Genomic DNA, 10,549 nt, shown 5'->3' with positions numbered 1-10,549 from the left:
TGCCTCTCTCTCCCTCACTCCCCTCCCTTCCCCCCCTGTCTGGCTGGCGGTCCAGCCTCCCTCTTCCTCCCCCCACCTCTCCAACCATCGTGCGCCACATCTGCTTCTTGTTAACTCCGGGAAAGAGAGAGAAAAAAAAAAAGGAAAAACAGAGAAATGTGGAGTTGCCGCCGGGCTTGGGGCCAGCCTCTCAGACAGGCCACATGGAGCAGAGCCGGGGCCAGAGCTGGGGAGGAGGCCCAGGGCTGGTCGCTTAGACAGGGAACGGGAGCTGGAACCACAGCTCTCCTGGGGCCAGGGCAGGGCCCCCCCTAGGAGAGGAGCCCTAGGAGAGGTGGAGAGGAGCGCCGTAAAAGGGAGCATGAACTTGCAGGGGCTCAGCAGAACCGCCACTCTCCATCTAGTACAGCTGCCTCCTTTTATAGATGTGACAATTGAGGCCCAGAGTGGGAAAGTAACTTGTCCAAGGTAACACCGCAAATCAAGAGCATGGCTCAGATTAGAATCTAAATAGTACCCAGGCTTGGGAGGAAAGAGGAGGAGAGAAGCAAAAGCTACTGGACCAGGGAGCAAAAGGAGAAGGACTCCACTGAGGCCCGCAGGAAATTCAGAGAAGCCAGAGGAAGAAAGGAGTCCGGCAATGGAGAGCAGCTTCTGTCAGACATGGAGAGGACATGGGCAAGAGGAGAAAGACTTCATTCTCCAAAGGCCAAGAGATCATGGGTGTCAGGCTTGTCCTGGTGAAAGCCATGAGTGGGGGAGGGGAGGCAGGGAGATGAGTTGGGCCCTATCTGTTTAGCCTAAAGGAAGTCACTCCCTACTCTGGAGCCAAGTCTGATAGCCTCTGAGGCAGGCAAGGAAGTTGACTCAACCACCAGCCTGTGCGGTAGGCTCCTCGTGAGATGTCCGAATCTGTCAGCTGGCCCCCCTCACCATCTGGCCCTCTGCACTGTGTTCTGTCGAGGTCTCCCTGCACGGTGGGCCACTTGGGAGACAGAGGCAGAAGTACTAAACTGAAATCAGGAGAGTGCGGGGTGTGGGCGCTGACGAGGTGCCCAGGGAGCAAAGGCCCACGAAGGACTCAGTAAGGAGCTGGTCCTGTTGGTGGACAGGACACAAGAGAGAATGAACACAGGCTGGACGGACAGAAGGCCAGGGGGCCAGACAGATGGGTACTGCGCTCCGGTTAAGAGGAGGAGAAAGACAGCTGACTGCTTCGGGGAGTCAGAGAAGAGCTGTTTGAAGAAAGAGAACCTGATCCATGTTGGAGGGAAAAGTGAACCACAGAGAAAAGGGGAGGGGAGAGATTTCAGGTTGGCAAAAGCGGTCTGTCTCAGTTTCCTCATCTGTAACATGGGAATAATAGTACTCTCCTCCTTCCTAGTTTTGTGAGGATTCAGTTAATCCATGTAAAGCATTTGGAATAGTGCCTGACACATGGTAAATGCTACATAAGTGTTAGCTCTTCTCTGTGTCAGAAAGTCAATTGTGAAAAAAATCAGAGAGAGCCTCAGAAGACTGGTTAAGAGCTTGGGTTACAAGTTTTTAGTATGGGGGTGAACACACACACAGAAGATATTCTCGGCAAGAGCAATGGACTGAGTGTTAGAGCACAAGAATGCTGGTTCCGGCTTCTCCTCCAAATAGTGTTATCACTTTGAACAAATCCCCTGACTCCACTGTGGGTCTGCTATCCGTCTGTCATCTCAGGTCCCTTCCAAATTCTATATTGCAAAGTGATGCCAACCTGGGAGAGCAGGTTGTGGCTGCTTGGTGAGTGCCTGGGGAATGAGGGACCAGATGAAGGAAGAAGATTCCAGGGTTTGAGCCAGGATGGGAAAGTTGAGAAGAGGAGCTGGTTTGAAGGGAAGAAAGATGATCTTAGTTTGGGCATTCCAAGTTTAAGAGGAGAGTGACCAGGCTGTGATCTTCCCAGTGGTCACGTATGGTTGTGAGAGCTGGACTGTAATGAAGGCAGAACACCAAAGAACTGATGCCTTTGAACTGTGGTGCTGGCACCCCACTCCAGTACTGTTGCCTGGAAAATCCATGGACAGAGGAGCCTGGTAGGCTGAGGTCCATGGGGACACTGAGTGACTTCACTTTCACTTTTCACTTTCATGCGCTGGAGAAGGAAATGGCAACCCACTCCATTGTTCTTGCCTGGAGAATCCCAGGTACGGGGGAGCCTGGTGGGTTGACGTCTATGGGGTCACACAGAGTTGGACACGACTGAAGCGACTTAGCAGCAGCAGCAGCAACTGTGGTGCTGAAGACTCCTGAAAGTATCTTGGAGAGCAAGGAGATCAAACCAGTCGACCTTAAGGGAGATCAACCCTGAATAGTCAATGGAAGGACTGATGCTGAAGCTGAAGCTCCAGTATTTTGGTCATCTGATGTGAACAGACAACCCATTGGAAAAGTCCCTGATGCTGGGAAAGATCGAGGGCAGGAGGACAAGAAGGCTTCAGAGGATGAGATGGCTGGACAGCATCACCAATGCAATGAACATGAACTTGAGCAAACTCCGGGGGTGAGGGACAGGGAGGCCTGGCATGCTGCAGTCCATGGGGTCGCAAAGAGTTGGACATGACTGGGCAACTGAACAACAACAACACATCTTGATGGAAATAAACATCCAAAGGAGATGGTTAGCAAAGTGGGTCTTCATTCTGAGAATCATTTGTAGGGCAATAGTTGGAAACTATGAGGATGGGTAGGGCTTCCCAGGTGGTGCTGGTGGTAGAGAACCTATCTGCCAATGCAAGAGACATGAGACATGGTTCAATCCCTGGGTGGGGAAGATCCCCTAGAGGAGGGCATGGCAACCCTCCAATATTCTTGCCTGGAGAATCTCATGGACAGAGGAGCCTGGTGTACTACAGTCCGAAAGGTTGCAAAGAGTTGGACAGGACTGAAGAGACTTAGCACATACATGAGAATGGGTGCCACCGTGTCAATGTGACTCTTCATGATGCACCCCTGGGGTCCTATGGCCCAGAATATGATCCTGATGACTGGCAGAAATGTTGCCATAAAGACGTGATGGTGAAAGCAAACACTGGAACCATTAGAAATGGAAATCTGTGGATGTTCCTTAGAGGTGAGGGGCCCAAACCTAGGGAGACTTGAAGGAAATGATCTTGGAAGGTCCTGATTTCAAAGTCGCTTTCACTGGAAGGCTGCGGCTTTGTCCCTGGTCTCCACATAAGTTCTAGGCCCGGCCTCTGGCCCCGGTAGGAAGCCAACTTGCTTCCCCTCCAGCAGCCTCTGGCAACCTGAAGTCATCCCAGCCATCTTGTCACCACCCAGTTGTCACCCATTCCTTTGCCTGTCCCCTCAAGTTAAAAAATCTGTTGTATCTTAAGTGTGTCAAGTTAAAAATGCGGGCTTTGAGATATAATGGCCGTAGGTTGCATTTTGTTTAGTCCTGTAATTAGGAGCCAAAATCTAGGGACTGACATGAATGTTTATGAGATCTCAAAGAAATCAGTGGCTCTGGGTTCACTGCCGGGTGTTGGGGGGGAGACAATTCCTGGGTTCACTGGGGAGGCCTGAGGTGTTGGACAAGCAGGCTGCACTGGAGACTAAGTTTTCAGGGAAGGCAGTGGCGGCAGTGGTGGTATTGATAGGCAGCCATAAATTTCCAGAGACTGGCAAGAGAATTCTTGAGACCAAAAAAGGCTAAGCGTCCCTGGGGCAGTAGGACAAGGTCTATTTTATAACCACTCCAAGATAGGAAATTGCCAAAGGTCTAGTGCCAATAGGAAATCTTGGCTACAGCAGGGGACTAACTCATTCAGTCAACCATCACTGACAGCGGTGAGCTTCTACATCGGGGCCAGGACAAACAGGGGCATGGGCAGTAAGGAACGTTTTATGGCTACCACCCTCTGTCCGAAGGCTGAATAGTGGGAGGAAAAAAGGGGGAATAATATGAACTGGGCCTTGGGTCATACAAATTCAGAGGGGAATTCCAGCTTGTGGGGACTCTTAGGCAAAGGTCCACTCCGGCACAAATACACACATATACCTTTTCCTTCCAATCCTTCCCACAGGTGTCATATTTAGGAGCCAACCTCCCTGGACTCAGAACCCAGTCCCCTTTTCCAGGTCTTGTTGCTTTTTCACTCCTGAGCCTAATCCTGACCATGACTTCTTGAAAATGTCACCTTAATCACAGAGACTAAGCTCCACATTTCCCCACTCTTTGTCCCCCCTATCCTCTCTCTCCCCTAATGCCCCCCAGGGTAAGGCTTTACCTGACTCACTTCCCTCATGCTTTTTCACCCAAGATTTTTTTGATTTGTTAGTTCCTAGCTTAGTCCTCTTGCATGGAAAATCCCATGGACGGAGGAGCCTGGTCGGCTGCAGTCCATGGGGTCGCTAAGAGTCGGACATGACTGAGGGACTTCACTTTCACTTTTCACTTTCATGTATTAGAGAAGGAAATGGCAACCCACTCCAGTGTTCTTGCCTGGAGAATCCCAGGGACGGGGGAGCCTGGTGGGCTGCTGTCTATGGGGTTGCACAGAGTCGGACACGACTGAAGCGACTTAGCAGCAGCAGCAGCAGCTTAGTCCTGGGCTTCCCAGGTGGTGCTAGCAGTAGAGAACCCGCCTGTCAATGTAGGAGACATAAGAGATGTGGGTTTGATCCCTGGGTCAGGAAGATCTCCTGGAGGAGGGCATGGCAACCCACTCCAGTATTCTGGCCTGGAGAATCCCATGGACAGAGGAGCCTGGTGGGCTACTGTCCACAGCATCTCAAAGAGTTGGACACAACTAAAGTGACTTAGCACGCATGCACAGCTTAGTCCTGAGACCATTCTGATTTTATTTATGTATTTTTGGCTGCACTGGATCTTTGTTACTGCACTTGGGCTTTCTCTAGTTGCATTGAGCAGGGGCTACTCTTTGTTGTGGTGTGAGGGTTTCTCGTTGTGGTGGCTTCTGAAGGTGGCGGAGCCCGGGTTCTAGGTGTGCGGGCTTCAGTAGTTGCAGCACATGGGCTCTGTAACTGCAGCACACAGGCTTAGTTGCCCTGCAGCATGTGAAATGTTACCAGACCAGGGATTGAACCCGTGTCCCCTGCACTGGCAGGCAGATTCTTAACCACTGGACCACCAGGGGAAGTCCCTGGAGACCAGTTTTAACTTGGTTAAAAAGTTCCTCCAGGCACTAGGCCAAGTGACCCATTCAAGGCTGATTAAGACTCGCTGAACCAGGCACAGGAAGTTCTGGGAGGTGAAGGACATTTCTGGATGATTCTAAAAAACAAATCCTATTCCGCTTGTCCCTGACCCTAGGCCAATCTATTGAGTCCTCTATCTGACAGGCAGTACGGAACAGGAGCAGGAATCAGGGGACACTGTCTTTAGCCATTTGTAGAAATTTGGTCAAATCAATTACCTTCTGGGCTCCAGTTTCCTGCCTCATAAAATGACCTTTAAGGCCCCCTTCAGCTCTGAGAGTCTAGTTTACTTTGCACCCGGGTCAGCTGGTTTTTAGGACAGCCTTGAGAAGCTGAAGCACTTCCAAGGTCTTCCCTCATGTTCTTTACATTCTAGAAAGTGTACTTTCTAGGATCTAGTTCTGTTTCAACACTAGATCTAAATGTTTGGCTGCACTTGGATCTGCTTTAAATTTCTAGGAGATGCAAAGCATAACATGTGTAATCCCTTAAGACCCAGACCCGAATTCTCCCAGAGCAGAGCTGGGAACAGACTGCTCACTGAGGGACATGTGAGGGAGTGAGTACACGGCTGAGGTTTCACTTTGTTATGTGCAGGGAACACGGGCTTGGGATTCTAAATAGGAAACTTCTGGGAAATACTGGGTGGGGGCTGGGTGATGAGGTAGGGGAGGCCGGGGAACTACAGACCGCTAAAGGCAGAGAGGGAGTTTAGGAGTCACTGGGCTGGAGTGTGGAGGATAAACTGCTGATGGTCCCAAGTCAGGGAAGCCCACTCCCGGCTAGTGAGTGCACCCTTAGCTCATCCTGCACTCAGGGAGCGAGTCAGCCCCCTCACCCAGCTGTTCCAGCCCCATAGCGGCTCCTGTAGTTTTCTTTGGCTCAGAGAACCAGAGGCGTCCCCTGAGCCCTGGCCCCCCTCTACCGCAAAGCAACTGGCTTCCATTACCCCTGACAGCTCCAGAGCAACAGCCCAGCCCCCGGCCCCAGCCTGGCTTAGTGCCGTTCCCTTTTATGGTGAAGCTGAGGGAAAGCAAGAAGTGAGGGGGAGTAGGTTTGGGCTGGGCAGAGGGTTGTAAAGCCCCGGGCTGCCTCTCCCTCAGGAGAGACCCTCGGACATCTACCCACTGTCATCTTTTTTCTCCTCGGAGGCCCACTCTGCTTACCACCCACACGACCCCTTTTGCCGCTCCCAGCCCTTCCTCCTTTCCCCACTCCCTGACATCCGGGGGGTGATTTCCCACTTGGCCGAAGTCCCACGGTTTGGGTTTTGATTCCAGGAGGGTCCGCCCCATTTCCGACGCCCACCTCTTGGGGTGGGATGGAGGGAGGGAGTCCGACTAAGGGAGGCATCGGTCAGATCACAGGCAGGATCGTTCTTTTTGGCGTCTGTGGGGCAGAAAGGCTGGCGCGCCAAGGAGAGGGACCCGGCCGCCCCACTCCAGTCCCCATTCTACACCGCCTCTCATCCCTCTCCCCGCCGCCCGGGCCAGGGAGGGGACCCTGAGGGCAGGGCGCAAAGGAAGCACCTGGCCGGGCCGGGAAGCGAAGGATGAGCAGCAGCGCGGGGGCCCGGGACAGGAGAGGAGGGGGGCACCGACTAGACTCAAGCCAAGCTCCTCGCCCGGCCCGGCCGCCGCACCCTCACTCTAGCCCACTCCTTAGCTCCAGCGAGGTTGCCCTAAGGCCGCTAACCGCGTTCCGGGAAGCGCCAGCTGCAGTCAGCTGCGCCGCACTGAGTCTGGAGGGCGCGTCCGCCCAGCGACCCACACGACGGCCCCTCCCTCTTCGGCCAGACCCAAGACCCCGCCCCTCGCGAGAGCGCCACGGGAGCAGGCGAGACGCTGAGGCTAGAGAGGCCTTACCGACCGAGCCTCACAACCGGAAATGCCTGGTTTGGAGCCGAATTGGCTCTGCAAACTTCCGGTCCAGGTTTACTACCTCAAGCTCGTCCACAGACCGCGTCGGAGCCGAGCCCAGCTGATCAGGTAAGAGGAACGCAGGCGCGATCCCCGACCCATAGGCTGTGACTGGACCAGCGGGGGCAAGGACGGGTCCTGGTTTGGGCGAGGAGTCCGCTGGCCCGCGTCTCAGGCCCTCCTCTTCTCCTCAGCATGATCACGGACGTGCAGCTCGCCATCTTCGCCAACATGCTGGGCGTGTCGCTCTTCCTACTTGTCGTTCTCTATCACTACGTGGCCGTCAACAATCCCAAGAAGCAGGAATGAGAGTGGCGCTTTTTCTGCCCCAGGTAACGGTCCGGGGCTGTAGCGCCTAGACCCTGGAGAGTGAGCGGGAAGGCCGCGCCAGGACCTGCAGGGTTCGAGACTTCAAATCAGAACGTGTTGGGCCAAGCGTGATACAGTCCAGAACTGGGCCCCTTTATCCGCACAAAGTAGCGAGTGCCCAGCCCCCTTAAACTGCTCCCTGCTAGAACGGGGTGGGTACCGTCAACTCACTCAGTCCCCATCTTTATGTGGTTCCCGATTTCCAAGTTGATAGTATGGGTGCAAGGAGGTACTGACACCCTAAGTAATAAAGGTAATGATGCCATCCAAGTATGAGGATTTGGGCTCTTCACTTAAAATAGTCCTTTTCCAAGGTTGTGAGGTCTTTAGGCATAATTTTTTTGTGAGGGGTTGCAGAAATAGAGAATTCTATTTCAGGGGCACAGGGTGCTTATGTAGGGGGTGGCTACTATAGACCTAAGTCATAGATAAGAGTGGGATGGGGGTAGGTTGTATGAAGGGCTTGTAAACCAACCTGTAACAGTGGGTGAGGACTGTAAGGGGGAACAGGCTGGATGGGAGTTGATTCTGAAAGATAGCGCCAGAGGAAAGCTGCAGCATTTTCCTTACCTCAGGTCTTTCCCCCTCTTTTCTAGGGTTCCAGGACATAGTCTGAGGCAAGATGGAGGGTGTGAGGGGCCTTCACACTTCACTTCATCCCTTCTACCCATCACAGCATACAAAGCAACTACACCTGGATTTTTCCAAACAACTTTTATTTCCTCAAAGTCTTCCTTAACCCTATGGAACAAGAAGCTGCCACTGAATAGGGCCCAGTATAGGGGCTACTTTCTTTTCTACTCCCTCCCCCCAATATAAAAAAATATATATGTTTTTGTGGTCCCAAAATCTTGTGCTGTGGAGGGAGGGAAGGGGTGGCAGGTCCCTGCTTTGTCCTGTCTCAAGGTGATGCTTTGCAATGTCTCAGAACAGTGTGGTGGGTGTTCTAAGAAGTTACATAGAGTTGTCACGTGGAATCAGCAGCTGAAAAGGGGGACTAGCACATTTGTCACTGTGTTCCCCATTGTGCGGTCATATCCTGGGCTTGAAGGCATCAGACCCGGGGAGAAACAGTGAATGGAGGAGATTTAGGAACAAAACAAACCTCGGTTTGGCCCAAGGGCCCCCCACTATAACAAATCCGAGACTGGGAGTCAGACAGACTACAGGAAATAGGAGAAAAGGCGGGGGCGGAGCGGGGCCGTGGGGGCCCGGCCTGAGGCAGCCTGCAACAGAGAAAAGAGAGGAATCAGGGTTGCAAACTCAGCCCTTCTTCTGGTCTTTTAGCCAGGGGCCGGGACATGAGACAGACAAAGATGGGGGAGGCTAGGTAGGTTGGGCACTGCACAGTGGTCTGATAGGGGTGCCTGAGGCCCTGACTGGAAGTTGTTCTCTTGTCTGCTGGAGTGAAGAATGAGAGCATGATGGAAAAAAAGTCAGCGACTGGATTCTTACTGGAGGTACATTTAGTCCTTAAGGGGTCAAAGGGAGAAGGGGAGGAAGAAAATGGTCCTGAATGGCAGAAATGGGAATAAGAGGTGGAATGAGGGGCTGGACACTGGTGCTCACCGTGGTGTGCAGCGGGGTCCCAGCTCCGGCTCACTGCTCTTCTTGGTCTGGGGGATAGGGGATGTGGGGCCCGGAGAGCCTCTCATCCCTCTGCGAGTCGGCGGTGAGCCCTGGGCCAACCTGGGCCTAGCCTGTGTGGACAGGGGGAGGCTAAGAGGCTGGATTCTTCCATGGACGTTCTTGCTTCTAGGTTTCCTTCTAGTTTCCACATGCACGAGTGTAGTATATGGGTCAGCATGGGTACTAGGACCTTGAGTTCTTGGGCACTATGCCTAGCTGAGAGGGTCAGGCAGGATAATAGCTAAAACACTCGGGTTCAGTCTATGATTATACAGTCCAAGCTTTACTTAACTAGGGGAGGCGAAAGGACCCAGCATTTAACCTTCATGGCTATACCACAGCCAAGATCTGGAAGAGTAGAAAAGCACGATGTGGAAAGATGTTGGAGTATTAGTAGGTCTACTTCAGAGCCTTCACTGCCTCAGCCCCTGCCAGAGCAGCTTAAGCTTCACCCATCCAGGCAGCTTCTGCCTATACCCAACTTCAGTCAGCCTAGTATGGGGATCTGGACTGAATCGGAGTGGGTGGCACAGCTGGTCCTAGGAGCAGCAACCAGATGTGTTACCTGGGGAATCCGGGACCCCTCCTGGCGGGAAGTCTCCTCGGGCAGGTCTGGGCAGAAAGAGAGGAGAAGCTAAGGGCAGGGGCAGGCAAAGCCAAAGCTAGCAGGCTGAGGTGAGGGTATGTCTGGCAGGGATGCTGGGATTGGAAGCAAGCAAGAGACCTGGCTGAAGGGGACAGGGGGCACTCGACAGACAGGCATTCAGGCATCAGAGCAGCTCTCTGCTGTGGTTGTGGGGCAAGGATGTAAAGCAGGGCTGGGCATCTTCCCTCCCGTTCCCCAGGTGAACAGCGCCTTGCTGGGCTCTGCCAAGTGTTGTTAGCCGGGGGCTGGGGAAGACCCCAGAATGTTACCTGCAGTCGGGTCCTAATACAGGGGATCCGAGGTCCAGCCCCCAGCAGACCTTTCCCAATCACCATGACGGCCTCTGTCTTGTCTCCTGAAGACAGGAATGAGCAGCTGCTCCCTAGGGAACAAAGGAAGCTGGGATCAGGACGGGGCCATGGAGAAGAGGTAACTTCCTTTCCATCCGGGTTTCTCAATACTGGCACTGTTGACATGTTGGACTGGATTATTCTTTGTTGTGGGGGGCTGCCTTGTGTGTTTCAGGATGTTTAGCAGCCATCTCTGGCTTCGACCCAGCAGATGGCATTTCTTCTCCTCCCTCCTCATCACTGTAACAACCAAAAAATTCTCCAGACATTGGCAAATGTCCACTGTTGTGCAAAACTGCCCCTCGTTCAGAAGCACTGCATGCTCTCGTCTGGTCCAAGGGGTGGAATGGCAACTTGGGGCTTGACTCAGAACCCACTTAAGCTGAACTGCTTTGAATTTGTTAGTGTTACCCCAGTTGTGTGTGTAAGCATTTAAGGATCAA

At 53.1% G+C, this 10,549-nt stretch overlaps 2 protein-coding genes across 11 annotated transcripts in view; one reads left to right on the top strand and one right to left on the bottom strand.

The window, feature by feature from the left end:
• Nucleotides 1-7,070: 7,070 nt before the first annotated feature.
• Nucleotides 7,071-8,330, top strand: OST4 (oligosaccharyltransferase 4 homolog (S. cerevisiae)). Its single transcript, XM_010840607.1, has 3 exons — nucleotides 7,071-7,181; nucleotides 7,307-7,444; nucleotides 8,078-8,330. The coding sequence occupies exons 1-2, from the start codon at nucleotides 7,081-7,083 to the stop codon at nucleotides 7,419-7,421; spliced, it is 216 nt and encodes a 71-aa protein (XP_010838909.1). The 5' UTR covers nucleotides 7,071-7,080; the 3' UTR covers nucleotides 7,422-7,444; nucleotides 8,078-8,330.
• The window catches only part of AGBL5 (ATP/GTP binding protein-like 5), a 19,563-nt gene continuing 17,192 nt past the window's right edge, over nucleotides 8,179-10,549 (bottom strand). For 7 of the 10 annotated variants that reach the window (XR_825326.1, XR_825324.1, XR_825325.1 and 4 more), the window contains 3 exons: nucleotides 9,676-10,138; nucleotides 9,051-9,181; nucleotides 8,179-8,707 (listed from right to left, as the gene is read on the bottom strand). Coding sequence is in view for 2 of the 10 variants with exons in the window: in XM_010840608.1 (XP_010838910.1) it covers nucleotides 9,672-10,138 (467 nt within the window). In the remaining 8 variants the exon portion in view is untranslated. Of the gene's footprint in view, nucleotides 8,708-9,050; nucleotides 9,182-9,373; nucleotides 10,139-10,549 lie in introns of those variants that run through there. The other 3 variants (XR_825328.1, XM_010840610.1, XM_010840608.1) reach the window with 3 other exon arrangements.

This window comes from Bison bison, unplaced genomic scaffold (genome assembly GCF_000754665.1).
Source record: "Bison bison bison isolate TAMUID 2011002044 unplaced genomic scaffold, Bison_UMD1.0 scf7180017864145, whole genome shotgun sequence".
NCBI lineage: Eukaryota > Metazoa > Chordata > Mammalia > Artiodactyla > Bovidae > Bison > Bison bison.
This window is presented reverse-complemented; position numbering and strand designations above follow the sequence as displayed.

Excerpts from the sequence above, each read along its gene's own strand:
- OST4 (XM_010840607.1), top strand. The coding sequence starts at position 7,081 with ATGCCTGGTTTGGAGCCGAATTGGCTCTGCAAACTTCCGGTCCAGGTT. Across the intron at positions 7,182-7,306 it reads AGCCGAGCCCAGCTGATCAG|CATGATCACGGACGTGCAGC; the intron begins GTAAGAGGAACG and ends TCTTCTCCTCAG.